This window comes from Dufourea novaeangliae, unplaced genomic scaffold (genome assembly GCF_001272555.1).
Source record: "Dufourea novaeangliae isolate 0120121106 unplaced genomic scaffold, ASM127255v1 scaffold24, whole genome shotgun sequence".
NCBI lineage: Eukaryota > Metazoa > Arthropoda > Insecta > Hymenoptera > Halictidae > Dufourea > Dufourea novaeangliae.
In genome coordinates this window covers 1,393,669-1,413,649 of record NW_015373905.1, presented here as the reverse complement: position 1 = coordinate 1,413,649, position 19,981 = coordinate 1,393,669, and the positions used below count along the sequence as shown (strand labels likewise).

General features: G+C 35.3%; 1 protein-coding gene across 1 annotated transcript in view; it reads right to left on the bottom strand.

The window, feature by feature from the left end:
* LOC107193754 overlaps window positions 1-19,981 on the bottom strand; it is a 43,094-nt gene that overhangs the window by 13,289 nt on the left and 9,824 nt on the right. Inside the window, exon 2 of the mRNA XM_015583257.1 lies at window positions 1,138-1,637. Within this exon, the coding sequence (XP_015438743.1) occupies window positions 1,138-1,637 (500 nt within the window). The remainder of the gene's footprint in view (window positions 1-1,137; window positions 1,638-19,981) is intronic.

Genomic DNA, 19,981 nt, shown 5'->3' with positions numbered 1-19,981 from the left:
CTTCAACAATTCGACTGCCGCCCAAAATATTCCACCAGCAGTGAATGTCAAGATATTCTAGCATAATCCTCCCTGACCTCACATCTGCATTCTACGCCGTATGGACGACACGCTTCTCTATAAATTTGCTGACTTAAACAACTAACGGCTCTTAGCAATGTCTTCGTCAAACTTATCCAACCCTACCTCACAGACAGAGAACTATATGCCTCCATTAACGGTTCCGAATCCAGAGGGGTTCCATGACAGCGGGAGTCCCACAAGGATCCATCTTCGGTCCGGTACTCTTCAATATACATTAAATCCTCGATGAGTGTTCGACGGCTCTTCGACACTGACAAGGAGAGGTCTCCAGATGTAACGCTGACTTTTTAATGAGATTTACCTCACTGATAGAACTTGGAATTCTGAAGCCAATGATATTTGTTTCAGCCGCATATGGCCATTAGACATTAGTTTATGAAATATCATATGTTCAGCGCCGAGGAGCTTCCGAACACTCATCGAGGATGTACTGTATGCAGGGTGTTAATAAACATGTGGGACACTTTCACAAGGTAGCCTCTATATACATGCAAAACTAAGACGAAAATCAAGAATGACGAAATTGCTTTCGAGGCTTTGTTTTCCAGATGTTAATTGTTAAAAATATGGGCAAAATACACGTAAAGTACGTCCTATACGGTGGGTTATTCTACAGGGTACGTCAGATAAATTGTCACCTTGTTTTACAATTATAACTTTATTCAAACTAAATGTTTTTTTAATCAAACAAACAGTAAAAGAAAGCTTAAACATAGAACTTTACACACGCCCGAAGTCTCTTCTTGAAATTTCAAAGTCGTTATTAATTATTTAGTAATTTTTTGGAAAAAAAAAACTTTAATTATAATAATATAAATATAGGCATTTTCAACGATCATATCCAATATGTTCTATTTTCTTTTTTTTTAAGGATCAATATTATAATCACAGTGAGCAAATTCATTCAAGATAAAAATCACGGTCGTGAATGATGTCAAATCACGACCATCATCGTGATTCTGCGATCACTATGATACATCACTGTTAGTGATTTTGCACACCTATTTCTAGTAGCAGAGGTTTCATTACGAATAATTAAAGCTATATATATACCTTACTGGCATCACCACCCTCCATCTTTAAGGCATGAGCACGGGATCTGCAATGTTTGTAGAGGTTCGACTTGGTTTTGAAGGCGAAACCGCAAGGCACGCATGGATACGGTCTCTCATTGGTGTGCGCTCTGATGTGTTTTTGCAGGACGCTCGGCTTTGCGCACGAGAGTCTGCAATAAGGACACACGTAGCCACTCTTCCTAGACTCCGTTGGTTCTCCATCCGATGGTTCCAGGGACGTTTCGACCTTGATCGTATCTTTGACCGACTCCCGCGACTCTTTGGGAGAATCCTTCTTCCTGAGGGTCTCTGGAGAGCCGTCGTTGATCGTCGTATCCTTCTTTGGCTCCAATTTCGGTGCAACCTCGGTCGTCGCCATCTTCTTGAACTTCTTGTGCAGGTACTTTGGCTCGCCATCGTTGTTGTTGTTATTGTTGTTGTTATTGTTGTTGTTGTTGTTCGACAACTGTGGGTCTGTCATCGCCACAGTGTGAGTCTCTGCAACCAACGGAATTGTACAGTCCAGTTAGAAAATGTGATATACTTTTCAAGTCTACTAATATTTTATATCGTTCAATAATACAGTAATTCCCATCAATCTAGAATTATTGACGTCGAGATTCATTTGTGAGGTTCTTGAAAAAATTTTCCTGAATTTCATAATATTTGAATTTATTGAGTTTGTTATATTTAGGAACAATAACCATACTTTTCATACTGTGTATTGGAATCGTATAGTTTATGGTGAAATCTGAAAACTCAATAAAACTAATCATATGTTAAATCATGCGTGTTTTCAATAGTAATTTCTTAGAAATGAAGTTCGAAATTTAAAAATTTCGAAAGTATAATTCTAGTTCATGCAAATATTTGGGTAAAAGAATATTCTTGAAGCGATTAAAAAACATGTTACTTTTCTCTTGGAATTATTTTTCGTTATATTCGAATCTTATTCACATTGGAACGGATATTTAGGTGAAGGCTGGTATGTATGTTCCAATAAATTAGCAATGAACAACTGGGAACCAAAAGCTAATAGGGAAAATACGAAAGCACATGTTCTCGAGTGAATGAAGAAACTGCGAGTGAAGGAAAAGATCAAAGAGAACTAGCTCGAGTGTGGGAAAGAAGGAAATGTATGAAGAGTTCAGCGAATAACGTGACTCACACACACGCACACACTGTTTCCCAATATTCCACGTGAATCAACCAGACTGTTCCAAGAATTTTTCCTATCTCAAGGAACACTGCAATGAATTATACTCGATTAAATAGATGCAAAATCTACAAGAATGAATCCCTTGGAATTCTATAGCTACAACTAGTGGAATTTTGCGAAAAGCAATAAAATAGTTTTCAATGAGATTTGTGAAAAAGGTGTACGATTATTTCATTTACGTGACTATTCTCTTTCTGTTCCTCAATTGAATTTTTCAAACAATAGGGAATAACAGCGAAGGCGAAAATTTTCCGTTCGGAAACGAGTTCTTACCTTCCAGGAAGCGTTAGAACGCAGTATATAAATATACCAACTTAATTAAGTATAGAAGAAATGGTGCATGTGTAAAAATTAGAAGATGATGCGTAAGGAAGAAATACAATTCTTCGGTATTTCTTTGTAACGCTCTCGTTAAAACAAGTCGCAAACCAAACGGCGAAGCAAACAAGCGCATAACGTCATAGACTGGTTTACAGCACGATAAGAATATTCATACGATTATTTCACTGTAACGTTGTGTCAATGAAATATGCGTGTTTTCTATTTTATTTAGAATTGATAAATCGTTTTCATCGTCTATTCATGACATAGGTAGGCACATATACATATATACATATATGGTACCTGTAGGTACTGATAGCGATTGAAAGCTTAAGGTGGTAGGTGCCAAATTCGAAAGACTAGATAATTAAATAAAATTCATACAGATTGTTTATTAGAACGAAATATACACACACAAAAAGTTTGAGACTCGGTCGCCGATCAAATAAATAAGCACAAGCTTGGCAAAAATGGAGTTTTCAACACAACTCTTGTGGCAGTCTTAGATTTCTAAACAGAAATATAATCTTTTCTATTGACAAAAATTAGAATTGCTAACTAAAAACTAGGTACTGAAAGTATAAATCCTGAGCTTTCTGATAATGAACTAAATCTTGTACGATGCCGAACAGTCCAGGAAGATATTTGACAATAAAGTCTAGGATATGTAGGTTATTGGATGGTTATTGGGACTATGTGGAGGACTTGGCAACGTTGCTGAAGTAGGGTTATACCCGCGAAATACAAATACATTTAAATAATATTTTACTTATTTTGTGTTTTAGTGAATCTAATTTTCTAAATTATAATGCACGAGAATATAATTAACTTTACATATAAAAATATTGAATATTGACTATACACGAAAAAATTGAACACGCACACACGTATACAGGGTGTAACAAAAATGTTGGAGAACCCAGAATTGGGAGACTCGTGAGGTGAATTACAACAAGTTTTTTCTTAGCAAAAATGTTATCTGGGGCTTTGTTAACGAGAAAATAACGAAAAACCCCGACCAATCAGAGCGCTAGTCTGCCGGTAGAGTTCCCGCAGTAGCGTTGGCTAACAATCGCAGCGCGCGGGAACTCGACCGGCAGACTAGCGCTCTGATTAGTCGGAGTTTTTCGTTAATATCTCGTTAACAAAGCCTCGAATAACATTTTTGCTAAGGAAAAAGTTATTTCAAATCATCCCAACAACCCCTCATTTCCGGGAGTCGAAGCTATTTTGGGACACCCAGTATATGGTAGCTGTAGGTACTGATAGCAACTGAAAGCTATAGAAAAATGTTTTCCATGTAACTTTCCATGTATAGTTATCTTTTGATAACTATAAAGATCAAAGAAATCATTTATAACTGTAACCTTGTTAAAACATTTGTTGTAAGTAAAGATACATCACCATTAAGAAATACTTCATATACATTTTTTAAGTAGATTTAAATACACTGCTCGTAATAATCGAAGGATTATCTTAAAAGTGTAAAATTATTACACTTTTGCCTTACAATTTGCACGTCTGTTAATGTTTATTACGCGACACAGAGTTCGTATTACCGTGATGTCAGACATAATGAGGTACGGAATTTAGAAAAAATATTAACAACCATACTATTGTTGCTAACTTTAACTTGTTTAACATTATTTGTACACAACAAAATTTTTTGATTTGTTTAAAAATAGCTGGAAGCAGTTTAAACCCTTTTTTTAAATCGTGTAAACACAAATGTTATTGCTTTCCAAATTTGTTGTTTCTGTTGACCAATCGAGATACTGGATCTTAGTATCAGATACGAGTAAATTCGGTGAGGTTTATAAAAATCGGTATACTTTCATTCGCAATAACGAAAATATGAATTTTCCGTAATTAAACAGAATGCATCCCCTATAAAGAGTTTCATTACATTTAAAGTGAAATAAAAATCGTAAATTTCATTAAAATTGTTCACATTTTCGCTTTTCGCATATTAACAAGTTCCATAAGTGCACTAAATTGGAATTCAATAACGATTGTCAACATCATCGGACTAACATTCATCACTCATCTACGAAAAAATATTTAATTTGAACTGAACGACTGAAATGCCTCCCTAGTATTAGAAATAAAAAATGAAAAATGTTCGATTATATCTCTAGTACCCTCGATTCCCACTGAAATCCTAATTCAAGTGGCGAATAAATAGATCGAAGGAAAGAAGGCTAGACGAGCAACGCCTGATACGTATTTATCAGGACGCTTAATATTCAAGGCCTAGAAGGTCATTCTTACGGATTTATGCAAGAATTACATTACGAAAGCGGAAGGAGCCAAGTTCAACAGTTCAGATCACTTGGACGTCGGTTGCGCGTGAATAGAACTTTCCTTTCGTTCGATTTTCCCACTTGATTGCATCACTGCTCAAAAGTTTCGGATCGCTTATAATATTCATAATTTAAAAAAAAAACATAACGTGTAATATATGTAGTTTAGTATTTCATGTTTTTAGTGGTGCCGCTTTTTTATAGTCGTATAGAGTAATGAATTACAAGTGAAACACCGTATCACCTCCTATTGGGTTCGTAATCTAAAAGATGCAGTGAGAGTCAAAGCTAAAGGCGGTATTCATAGTCGCTGCTTATTCTTAAGCAAATCTTTAAGAATAAGCAGCGAGTATGAATACCGGTCTAAGTGTACACCTCATAAAACGTCAGGTTCGTGGTAATACTTCTGTAGCATCTTGATATTGAAAAAGAAATTGGGAACTATAACCTCAAAATTTGGTTAAACATGGTGAATGTACTATTATGGTTTGCGGGCAGCATGACAACCACTGATGTAGGACAGTTGGTTTTTTATTCATAGTACTATGGACAGATTGGGATATTTAAATATTTCAAAATCATATTTAGCTGCAAGCATGGATCTTTTAGAGAGAGTTTATGACCCAAAATATGTATATAGCAAAGGTGGTGAAAAATTGTTTGCTGGAAAACACTTTCAATGAGTCAGGTTAGGAGAGTAATCTTATAGGGAGCAATGCTTTAGACCATTCTAAATACGTGTTTTGCCCGAAACTCGAGCTTCGGCAAGAAAAACGGAGGGTCAATAAAGTATGTACTTAACAGGTTCTATTGCCCCCACCCCTCCCCCCAGTGGTGGAAACAACGCCGTTACTCGTGTCGCATTCATCGAAGGATCATTGTAGTTTGTAAATTATTACTGTATGATCTTCGTTTTTTTTTTCACTTTTAGCGAATATTGTTAATGTCTTGGATTGTTCGGAAAGTAATTTTGTTTTTTTTTCAGTCAGAATAGTTAATCGTATTAAATCTCCAAATGAAAAACGTCGATAAAAATCATGATTATTCTAGTTTACATGCTTTGATAACACTTTTGTGCAAATGCAGTCTGTACACATGCATTCACAAGAAACTAAATTTAAATAATTGAATAATCGAATAAATCGAAGATTTAGAGATACCACAATTTCAAGTTGACACACACTTTTCTGGATTTAAAACGATGCAGCATCAGTCGTGCGAGTGTCAAAGCGAGTTACACGAATGTCGAGTAACTTTACTTAATTTGAATAAAAAGGTACACTGAAAGGAACAATTTCTGATAAAATATTGTAAGGACTCCGTCAATATTTTAAAAATACACTTATTTTATTTTTATCAATTTTCAGGCATGAAAAGTGAAGAACAACGCGTATTCAGGGATCCAGTTTGTAGGGTAAAATTTAAAGAGTCAAAGGGCCAAAGGAATGAATATCTGAACTAGAAATATTCAAGTGTCAAAGACGACTGAAAAACTAATGAAAGTGTGGCACAAAGGACACGGTAAACTTTGATCAAAAACCAGATACCATCGTCAAAGGAACATAAATCGTTTGATACGCCCGTTACGTCTACGTCGTTGTCATCCAAGCTTTTTTTTATCATGCATTTCCATACAAATGCTCATGCAGTCAGAGTCAGAACCGAGTAGTATACGCCTTACAGAGGTGAAATTCGTGTAATACTTCTGTAGCATCCTACTAACAATAAGATCAATGTATTAATACAAAATTTGGAAAGGAATAAGTTCAGAACTATAACCACAGAACTTTTTAAATGCCATTAAACATAGTGAAAGAGGATGTCGATGCAGCCCAAAGTAATTCTCTAACCCAGAGGTTCTCAAACTTTTTAAAATTTGTACCACATAAATAAGAATACATCCCAAATGGAGTGTTTATAATCAAAGAATAAAACATTTTAAATTTATTTGATTTAATTATATTCATAAATGAACCTTTTACATTATAATAAAATATAGTATTTGGTGAGTAATAAAACATGAGCAAATATTAAGGAGATTTATTATTCATGAGGATTAATGCGAAGGATGATCCTGTTTCGTTGAGCATGTTTAATATTAGTTATTTATTATTTTCGAATAAATGAGTAATATTTTTCAACAAAAAGGTTCAAAATAATTTGTGTAAAAATTGTACCACCAAAAATAACATAATGTACCATTAGTGATACATGCACCACAGTTTGAGAAACGCTGCTCTAACCGCTTTTAACCAGGGACGTGAACCGGTATGATTTTAATACCGGTATTATGCCACCAAAGCTATACCGAAACCGATATATTACCGAAAACCGAAATAAATACCGGTATTTTTTCGATTTCTATAAGAGTAGGGCTTATATAGAGCGAAAGTACAACCGAAAATATCGGCATAATACCGGTATTTTACATTTCGGTAGAAGAACCCTGCTTGTAACAGTCGGTGTATATTCAGAGCGGCAAGAATTGTTATTCGTGAATTATTATGACACAAAGTACCGTTGATAATAGTGTGATTAAAAAGAACTCGACCATTATGGACGATGGCGTTGACTTTCCTCGACAAACAAGTAAAACAATTTCAAGGAACTCGCCCACGTGTATTCTGAATGAGCCGAAAAAGTTTTTGGTGGCAGGGTTTTCCTTCAGTGACGTCTTCTGCAATGCTGTTCGCCGGACGGCTCGGTAATTTTGGATCACGCTATTTATATGCGACAAGAGAGATGCTGGGAAAACGAGGAGGAAAAGAGAAAGAGAGAAGAAGCAAGAACGAGAGAGAGAGACTGTGCGTAACAGCCAACCCGCTTTGTCCACGAAAACATTCCCAGGCGACCACATTGCAAACTATACAAATGTATTGTATCATTCATCCATTTTCAATGGAACAATCGTTGTTACGTTAATACAGAAGAATAAATATTTTTATACAGTGTATCCCACTCAGGTAAGTTGAACATCTAAATTATTTTGGCTGCTATTAAAAGAAGGAATGACTAAGAGGCGTTTAGATAGTGTTAAGACGTGTATACGACGACGATAAAAAATTTCCTCGAGGTCATTTTGAATGCCATTTCAAGATCACCGGTAATTTGTTTTGCAGATTAACATCTGTTTTTTATAATACGAGCTTGCAGTCGATATCAAGACGAAATCAATGACCCATAACATTATGACCTTGAAATAGCGTTGAATAAAAAAGTTAGTTTACATTAGAACACTATGAAGATAATAAAACATATAAAAATATTTTTATACAGTGTATCCCACTGAGGTAAGTTGAATATCTAAATTATTTCGGCTGTTATTGAAAGAAGGAATGATTAGGAGGCGTCTAGATAGTTTTAAGACGTGTATATGACGACGATAAAAAATGTCCTCAAGGTCATTTTGAATGCCGTTTCAAGATGACCGTCATTTTTTTTTGCAGATTAAGATCTGTTTTTTATAATGCGAGCTTGCAGTCGATATCAAAACAGGTTCAACGACCCATAACATTATGACCTTGAAATGACTTCGAATAAAAATGTTAGAACAATATGAAGATAGTAAAACAAGAATAATAAATTATTCGAACGCAATTTCTCATTCATGATTTTCTTCTTAGTTTGACATGTAAAAATGTCATACAACAAACGTTTTTCTATAAATCAACGCAAGGAACATGTGTAAACTTTGCTTTGCAGTTATTAACAAATTCCAGATTCCTTAGCAATATTTATAATATTTGTCTCAACGTACTCTTTAATCATTCTGTTCCTTGTATTGTATAATATGTTTTCTTAAATATTGAAATAATTGATCTCTAGTATACAGTAATTCCGCCATGAGAGCGACGAACTCGGATCTGCTTCGAAGCATTCATGACAAGGTGGAAAGGTTTCTAGCCCCTCATAAATTTGTTTCTTGTCCGAAGCTGAATTTCTGTTTAGCTTCCGTTTACTCTGTTTTGATTGGTTCGAGAGGGGGACCCCCCAGTCGTGGAAATAACGCTGTTGCTTGTGTTAAAATATGTAAAAATATGTACGTTAAATTTGTTAAAATATGTACGTTATTTCTTGTGTGTGGAATATTTAAAAAAAGTTATTTATTGTCACTTAGTATTGAAGATTCGATTTAAGTTTATTAAAGATATTATTTTAAAAAAAGCATCAGAAGTGGCAAACGAAAGGATAGAAAACGATGAGGTTAATGCAATTTTACAAGTTTTGTATGTAACAGATTCATTCAGTACGAGGAAGCCCCTTTTATAAACAGATAACCTGCCTCTGAAGTTACGTGGAACAAACAGCCCTTGACGGCTTCATTGTATCCTCGAATAGGATATCCACAGAAATGAATGAAACCGCTATGACGACAGTACTCGTATTCGTTGGATTCATTCCTATAAATTCTAATGTTCCATGAACTCGTAATATCAGCGATGAATAATCACAGGACGCTTGTATTTTTACTGCGCTGCGGTCGAGATTAAAACAATTTCCACTAACCGGGCATCGATTTCGAGACAATCAACGATTTATTCTACACACTCAATCAATCGGGGCTTGGTGCTTCTCCGATTTTAAGTAAGCTCTTCTCAGCCGCGGTTATAAATATAAAACAGCTATAATCATCTCAGCCGAAACTGTTAGTGACATTTAACATAATACTAATTAATTTATATTTTTCATTAATTTCAATTCTTTTAAATTACGTACGAAGGATTATCCGTAATTCATTGATCATTTCCTTACAAGTAAATACGAGTACATTACTCGATACTTTTGTTTCGATACCAAGTACTTTTGGTATCGATACGTACGGTTGCGATACCAAGTAGGTATCGAAAAAAAGTACTCATATCAAATGGAGTGAGTATCAACCCATCAACATTTGATATTGTAATTACTTTCAACAGAAAAGAATGTTGTTTACATTAATAATTAAGCAATGTGTATTTAAATATTTTCAATATTAAAATAATATAGGTATGGTTAGGTGTGAGCTTCCGAAAATGATATTTTCAAATATAGAACAAGTTTTCCTGCATTGTTTTGTGCAGCATCTCCACCTATCATTTATGTTATGATTGACATAACCTTGCGCAATGTGCATGCCACCTCTCCAATGAAATATGTTGCTACTTAAATTCAGCAAATTTAATTCACTTGCGAAGTCAAAGACTGCGTTTTCCGTTTGAGTTTCTACTAAATATTTCATTTAATTTTATCATCAATGAATGAATTATTTATGTTACTGACGAATGCTTATTTATTCTTTTGTTTTTACAAAAATAAGGGGCTTTCCCATTATTGTAAGCACAACGTCATTGTCTTGTTATATAGTCTGTATTTTACTGGGTTTATTTTTGCAATATACTTAGAAAGATAGATTCGTTTGGTGTGTCTAGATATTTTTGGGGCCGCCTTGCATCGTAGATCTTATGCTCCAAGTTGAATATTTCCAAAATATCTGTGAAACTAAGTATGCTTTTACAAATAATATCTGATAGTTAATTCCTACATACATATTTATTTATTATGTATATCATATATTACGTATATATTGTATATAGTATATATATATATGTTTGTTTATATGTTTTATGTATAAAATATAGTATTGTATTTTATTTTTTCTCAAGGTATAAACAACTTTTGTCTTCAGTATCAAGGTTAGAAAAGTATAATTCGATACAAGTGGGTATCGATACTTTTGTTTCGATACAAGTGGGTATCGATACTTTTGTTTCGATACCAAGTAAGTATCGATACCTTTATACAATACTAACAATGATCCAACTCTAAGCACAATTGTTGCGTTAATAACAGTGGCGTTCATTGCCAAATGTCATTCAACTTGTAATTATTCTAGTCTAATACTTTTGGCGGTGAGCGTGGAATCACTGCGAGCCAAAATTAGCATTGGATTGATAAGAAAACGAAAAGTAAACGTCATCGGGCACTGAGTACCAGTGACACACGAAGGTTGTAGTCGAGATAACGCTAGAGTCCAAGAAACGAAGCGTAACTCGCACGACAAACGATCAATTACGAGCCATGAATAGTCTGTTCAGGCTACTGTACGTTCGTAGAACGAGCCACTGGTCAGGCCTTGTAATTTGTTAACCCTTTTATACCGGACGTGTTAGGTGTGTTAAACGTTCCGCCAACGGTCCTCGAACTTTGCTTCAATTTATTGTAATTGATGTTTTCGTTTCGACTAATTTGTTTGTTTCATTTCTTTAGCCACGAAAACAGGGACCACTGTCATTGTAACGTTCGTTATTTATTTAGAAGAGTGGAAACGGAATGTCAGTAATTTTAAACACGTTTAGACAAATTAACAAACTACTTACCGAATTGATACTTAAAGAATATAATTTACTATTGAACATAGAAACAAGAATTTTCTGTTTGATACGATTTCATATCAACATTAACACTTCCAGTTAGGATTCTCAGATGTAACTTGCACTTTTTAAGACGATTTTAGTCGTATGTGACTAAACCTTTAAGTATTTTTATGCAGTACCTGTTATTTGTCTATTGAAATTACAGAATTTGTTTTATCTAATTTTTTATTCGTATACACTTTTTTTTATCATTTTGATATATTTTATTGTAACTAAACGTATGATAGATAAATTATTATATCATGTTGAGTCATAAATAACTTTTCCTCGTTAGTTCAATAGTTATAATTTATTGAAAAAAGGTAGACTCCAAATTTCAAACAGCTGTAAAATCAACAATTTTAATAATGTTCAAAAATCCTTCGAGGTACGATATACACGTTGTACGTGTATATCGCTTAAATCTACAACATATCCAAATATGAATAAAATCCAAAATGGTGCTTCAAAAAGTGTCCGATGTCGCGTGGAATGACCCATATATATAAAAAAGTATTAATCTGTTCATATAAAGAACCATTAGTTTAGAAGCTATTTTAACTTCAAATATCCGAAGTGGCATACGTAGAACCATAGCGGCGATAGGAAATAAAAAATTGAAAGTCGCCTTCGTTTCTCGAAAAATATTGCAAATATAAGAAATTGATATACGTTATTTCATTGGTTATACAGGGTGTTTCATTTAATTGGAAACGGTGGAATACCTCACGAAGGATTAAAGTTATCAAAAAAATGTTCATATTAAAATTGTTTGGTACAAAGGGGGACATTACGTGGTATAAATAATTTTTCTGTAAGTGTAGTACTGGGGAGATATCAAGGTCAAGTTAATTTTTTTAAATGGAACCCTATATTTTTTTATTTATATTATGATAGTGTTTGTTGAGACGAATACAATGAACTGCCACATGATATCATTCCCTGTAGTAGGAAGTGATAAATTAGTAAGATTTTAAGATGATTTACGAAACAGGATTATAGTCGCATGCGAAAGAATAACGGACAAGATGTTGAAAAGTGTCGAAAGAGAATTTTTAAACAGAATAGAAACGTGTATTTGTAACGATGGTGGGCATGTTGAAGGATAAATGACGTAAAAAATTATTAATTAATTCTTGATACTACAAGTTAGATAGTGGTAAGTGAAATTTAAAATCCATTATTTATGCTTAACTCCTCATATTTGCTACAATATTGGTGTTGTTTCCATACCAGGAATATTTTATTAAAAACGGAACAATCGGTCTGGTACGAGTAGATGGCACAATCACGTAGAGTTCAGCTGACCGACGACACACGATCCGTGTTGATCTGACCACTTTGTATTTAATTTATGATATTTTACAACTCAGAATGATATCATGTGGCAGTTCGTTGTATTCGTCTCAACCAACACTATCATAATATGAATAAAAAAATACAGGGTTCCATTTAAAACAATTAACTTGACTTTGATATCTCCCCCACTACTACACTTATAGAAAAATTATTTATACCACGTAATGTCTCCCTTTGTACCAAACAACTTTTGTACGAACATTTTTTTGATAACTTTAATCCTTCGTGAGATATTCCACCGTTTCCAGTTAAACGAAACACCTTGTATAAAGCTGCAAACATTTTTCCTCTTTCATTTTCTTCTGATATTTACTACATGCGAAAAAAATTGCGCTGGCTAGTAATAGCGTGCACGCCCCATAGACTTTGTCCGCAAACACTGTCTTGTGTTTTCCATTTTTAACGGGAGACAAAGACAAGCCGATTTGTACGCGGACAGTCCGTGTACGGCAGAGCTGAGCAGCGTAGGAGCCTCTCTCGTACTTGCTACCATGCTAACCGTTCTTTTGCGCAGTGTTGCCAGATTGTTCTTACAAGATTCTCGCAAACACAGTTCCCTAAGATCGTCCCAATTTGCAATAGCGCTGTCAAAAAAACCTTGAAGGTGCGGTTAATGCGGGACTTTTAAATTAAAGCACCTTTTTTTTACATAGTATAATACATTAAAGGAATATACAGATATAATAAGAACAGTGTATTTATTAATTTTGAAAAGAAAAAAGGTAATGAATTATTAAAGATACTAATGTAGATTGTAGACGTTTTATACTAGAAAAATAGTCACATTTCAATATTCCTACACCATCAGTAAAATAATTATTTCATAGATGTTTCATTTGTTGCTTACAAACTTCGGTAAACAAATTGAAAAAATATATTCATAGAATACTATACACATAATTTATATTATTTATAAAAGTTCACAAAATGGTATATAATATCGCCATCGTCTGATAATTTACAACCTTCCGATTAATTGTACATACTTGATATTTAATTAACATGTCCATGGTAGGTACAAAATACTTTTCATAATCCTCAAAAATTCTGCTATCAACGTAAAAAGTAATACGGTCAATTTTAAAGTGTCCATATTTTTGAAGACATGCCCATAAAGAGGACAAATAGGGCTATATCCTCATTTGTTTTCAAATTTTGAAATAGTTCGGCAGTATAAAAACAGGGCATTCATTTAAAACAATTGCAAAATAAATGGTTAAAAAGTATCTTTTTTCAACTGTAATAATTTTTATTTGGTACTCTTATGTCTCCACTGTAAGTACCTGCAAAGCTCATTTTTATCAGTTTGTTAGTTCAATAGTTATGATTTATTGAAAAAAGGTTGGCTTTAAATTGCAAACAGCTGTAAAATCTACAATTTTTAAAATTTTCCAAAATTCTCCAAAATACGTTTATATGTGACTAAAGACTACAACATATCCAAATTTGAACAAAATCCGAAATGGTGTTCCAAAAAGTGTTCGATTTCTCGTGGAATGATCCATATGTAAACAAAATCAAAACCTATAGGATTCGACATCGCATACATTGCGAGTTGCGATTTTTTTAAAAAAAATTATCACAATTTTAGTAGAAAAGTCGCCCAAATTGCAATAGATCTCCCAATCTGGCAACACGGTCTCCGCGCCGTGTGCCTTCGGAGACAAAGAAGCACGGACTTTTGTCTCTGTTCCTCCATGGTAACGACGGGCGGTGACGATGGTGGGGACGGCGTTTCCCTCCCGGGAGACAACTTTGCCCAGTGGTAGGCGTACGGTCTACAGATAGTACTAGGTGGGATTGTCCTGCTGCCAGACTGTGTACGCGTACAGCAGACGACGAACATTCACAGCGTTTGTACGCGTACAGAGTGTGCACCGTGTCCGCAAACAGGGGCTGCAAATCTGGACAGGTTTTCACGCAGGCAGTCGAACCGAGTGTGTACTGTTTTTGCCCCTGCGCCGTCCCACTAGACATCTCAGCAACGCGTAATACACCATGTCCAGTCATCCAACCAACATGAGGTCCAACGAAGCAGTGTTGTTGTTTATTGAAGATTTACGGTCAAACGAGTGTTTATGGAATGTGACAAGTGTACTATATAAAAATCGCAGTGGAAGACGCGACGCAATCGACTGTATGTCAAAAAAATTCAATATTAGTGCCAGTGAAGTGGAGAAGAAAATTAGCAATTTAAAAAGTCAGTTCCGTAGGGAACATAAGAAGTTGTCAAATTTGAAGAGGAATGGATTGTCACTGAAAAGGACGACATGGTTTGCATATGAAGCGTTGTTGTTTTTATTGCAAGTTCAATCTAGTCGAGGAACACGGCGTACTTCTGAGGGCGAACAATCTTCACTAAATGACCAGACTGAAGTACGTGTATCATTGTTAATAACTTAGTTATTTATGAATTACTTTATTATTACAAAAAGGATGGAAGGGCACTGTTCAATCTTTACGCGTGCACATTTTACCAAGAGACTGAACTTATTTGAGACACAAAATATTTCGTAAATTCTTTCCCAATTTCTTGCTCTCCTAGCGATATTTTAGAAATCCATGAAATCATTTCCATTCTCAATTTCTACTTTCCAGGTTCTTGTAGAGTATTTCGATTTATGGATTTTCAATATCAGACGTTCTTAGAGAACAGTAAAAGTCTCTTGCAGTAGAGTCTCCCCGACAAAATAACAGTTTCAACTTTTTGTGGAGTTAGGGATATAGGTTTTAAGAAGACCGTGAATTTAGCTACAAGAATACCAAACACGTTTTCTGCTACTCTACATGACTAGATTTTTCATGATGTCCTATGTTTGCGGATAAATACTAATGGGGTGGCTTTCGTTCCTCTCAGTAGAGGTTGCAAAGATGGTAGAGAACGTTCTTTTTTTTCTAGTTTTCTACCCAATGTAACGTGATAAAACAGTCCACCGTCAGAAATTCACCCTTGGTAACCAACGTCTGCATAAACGATACGTATAGTTCCCATCTACTACCGTAAGAAATACTACGCTAAAGGTACCCCCGTAGTTAAAAAACAAACTCTTACTGTCTTTAGAGACCACGATGTTCAAACGTTCGCCATCTATTGTACCTACAAAATTTAGAAATTTTCACCTGACATTGGATCTGTGCGATACCTCATTCCACACGATCTGTTGCAAGCAACTGTACATACATATTGTAATATAAAATACGTGAAACACCATTGTTATGAAGGATTTTGGCTTTACACAGGAATGTAATAAACAAGAAGAAGCTTCAGCGACGGACTCCCAATCCTCTTGCGAGGAAACACACCAGAAGGAGACTGCAGGATCAAGTCAAACACATGGGAGATCGAATGTCTCATTTCGAACACCAAAAATAAAATTTCATTCTAAGAAAAGGGCACTGACCGACAACAGGAACGAAACACCAGGCGCAGCTTTAAAATATACAAAATCATGGACAGAAGCTGTCTCAAAACGAGATGACTTTGCTGTATACGGGGAACACATAGCAAACAAGTTGCGAACTAGTGGAAGAAGCCATAGAGAAGTTGCAATCGCCCAAAATCATATCGATCAAATATGTTTTAATTTGATAATGGGAGAATATTATGAGCAAGGGAGTAAATATGTTGCGTCGTAAGACGCACAGTAAACATCGACACCAACGCGACCAACATATTACTTAATTCTAATGATACTATTTATTGTAATTCGTGGTACGACACGAAGTATACAAATGTACATACAATTTAGTTTGGTTTATTTTTTATACTATTTTTTATATAAATCATTATGTTAAACATTCTGTAATCCGGAGTTGTTTTTACAATAAATAATTGGTATAGTATGTTTAACGAAATAATGAGCCTTTTTCTTACCTTAACAAAATCCTTTAAAACATCAATAAGAAGTGGGGATAAACCAATCCAAGTAAATACAAGTCAATAATCGATACTTTCGGTTGCGATATTATACTCGGAATAAAAAAAAGTGCTCATATCGAATAGAGCGAGTAATCGATACGAAAGCTAATGACTGTGAAGGTGGTTGTCATCCAGTTATATTACTATTATTACTTTGATAGTAAATGTTCGTTAATAAATCTTCATTCATAAGATAAACAATTTTCCATGTTAAAAAAATAATTTTATAATTAAAAAACATATTATTCAAATAAGCGGAACCTGTTAAATTAAAATAATCAAAGAATATATACTAGATAACATCAACAGTTTCGGAGATAAAAATTTTTGACACCAATCTCGTCCTCCGCGACGGAACTGTATACTTTGCCCGTTTGTTTTCCATTTCAACGGGAGAGAGAAAGACAGGTCATGCTAACTTGTCTGCAGACATTCCGTAATCTCTAAAAAGATCCGTGTCTGCAGACAATTGTCGTAGGTCTGGACGCGTTTTACAGTGGTTCGTGCTAAATTCGAAAGACTAGATAATTTAATAAAATTCATACAGATTGTTTATTAGAACGAAATACGCACACTAGAAAAATGTGAAACTAGGTCACCGATGAAATAAATAAGAAAAAGCTTGTCAAAAATTCAGCTTTTAACACAGCTCTTATGGCGGTCTTACGACTTCTTACCGGAAGTATAATCTTTTCTTTTCACAGAAACTGGAACTGTTAACCAAAACCTAGGTATTGAAAGTATAAATCCTGAGCTTTCCGATAATCAAGTAAATCTTGTACCATGCCGAAAATTCCAGAAAGATATTTGACAATGAAGTTCTGGATGTGTCGTTAGTTGGATGGTTATTGCAACTATGTTGATGACTTGGCAACGTTGCTGAAGTAGGGTCGTACCCGCGAAATTCAAATAAATATAAAAAATATTTTACTTATTTTGTTTTAGTGAATTCTATTTTTCTAAATTATAATACACAGGAAGATAATTAATTTTACATGTAAGAATATTGAATATTAACTATATGGAACACACACACGTATATAGATATGCGTGCAAAAACAACGTTGCCAAATGTACCAAAAACGAGCACAGAGTGGAGTCATACGACTAACCAAAATATATCTTTTATTTATAATATAATGAAGAATAATCATTGGAAATGTCGTTGAAATTCATACATATAATTTTTATATGCTATTAACATGTATTAGTGGGTGTTTAATACCAATTAGTAATATAATGCATTACTGATTAGAGAGTCATGTATGAATCACCTTAAAATATGAGAATACGAGAAATTGTCTACAGACAGTCGGCGTTCTGTCGTCTGGCTGTTTGCAGATATTCAAAGACTGCCAACGGACACATCTCCACCGACAATTGGCATAGATCTGGATGGTACACGTGTTCCGGTAACTACGATATGTCAGATTTTCTTCAGAATTTTTCCATGCTACTGAATAGGAAAAATAAAAAAAAACGGATAATTCGGGTTTCCTGTCACTACCCCTCTGATCAAAACAGTGAGTTGAAAATTGGTAGAAACTATTTTCTCTTGGTAAGCCATCGAATGTCGAATTTGGTGTACGGGCACTTTTCACGCTGTTATACGGCTATACCCTTTTTCACTTTTCTATTCCTTTACCTTCGGAATTTTTATTTAACCCCTTGAGTATCGACCCATCAACATTTGATATTGTAATTGCTTTCAACACATGAATGTTGTTTATATTATTAATGAAGCAATGTGTATTTAAATATTTTCAATATTAAAATAATATAGGTATGGTTAGGTGTGAGCTACCGAAAATGATATTTTCAAATATAGAACAAGTTTTCCTGCATTGTTTTGTGCAGCATCTCCACCTATCATCTATGTTATGATTGACATAACCTTGCTCAATGTGTATGCCACCTCTCCAATGAAATACGTTGCTACTTAAATTCAGCAAATTTAATTCACTTGCGAAGTCAAAGACTGCGTTTTCCGTTTGAGTTTCCACTAAATATTTCATTTAATTTTATCATCAATGAATGAATTATTTATGTTACTGACGAATGCTTATTTATTCCTTTGTGTTTACAAAAATAAGGAGCTTTCCCATTATTGTAAGCACAACGTCATTGTCTTGTTATATAGTCTGTATTTTACTGGGTTTATTTATGCAATATACTTAGAAAGATAGATTCGTTTGGTGTGTCTATATATTTTTGGGGCCGCCTTGCGTCGGAGATCTTATGCTCCAAGTTGAATATTTTCAAAATATCTCTGAAGTAAGCTTTTACAAATAATATCTGATAATTAATTCCTACATACATATTTATTTATTATGTATATCATATATTACGTATATATTGTATATAGTATATATATATGTTTGTTTATATGTTTTATGTATAAAGTATAGTATTGTATTTTCTTTCAAGGTATAAACAACTTTTGACTTGAGTATCAAGGTTAGGTAAGTATAATTCGATACAAGTGGGTATCGATACTTTTGTTTCGATACCAAGTAAGTATCGATACCTTCATACAATACTAGGAATGAGTAAAAGTATCGATACCTTGACGGTCATAGTGTGGGGGCAAGCGTTTTGCCCCACGATTCTGGCATCACTGATTACGGCGAGACATCGCTAGCGCTGTTTCGTACAGTGCTGCCACTGGTAGGGAAACGGGAGATTCCCGCGATAAGCAAGTGAGTCACGCGTACGGTTAGGGCCGCGCGTCTGGCAAAGCGCCTCTCTCGTCCTCGCTGGTCTGACAAAGTGCCAACACCCTCCCCGCGGGCGTCGTAAGCGCACACGTAGACAGAGTCGCCTGATCCCCGCTGCGTCTCCGTGAATCGACATCGTCGACATGGCTCGACTCGGTTCACCTCACTGCCACGCCACGCAGCGCGACGCCGCGTTTCGCCTTGCCTTGCATTGCCTTGCCAGCCACGAGGAAACCCCGAGATCCCCCTACCCCGCGCCTTCATTCTTTGGGCTCCTGCCTCCCGTCCACCGCGCCTCGAGCCAACCAGCTCTCCCCTCTACGCGACGAAGCAGTAAACTAACGTAGATTCGTACCGTCGGACTTGCGCCGCCGCTTCCATGGAGCGGTGAACGGGTGATTAGGTCACGCACCCTGTACGCTACGTGCCCTAGGCCGTTCACGGCCGTGTATCCACGGAATGCCCTGTTGTTTTTGAGAGGCACTGATCGCCAGGCTGCCTATTATTAACACCGTTCTGTACTACGGTTTCTAACCTAGCGCCACTGGGAATGCGCGAGTTTCGCAACACGCGCTGAATACTTTATTTCCTTACGAACCGTGAACTACCTGA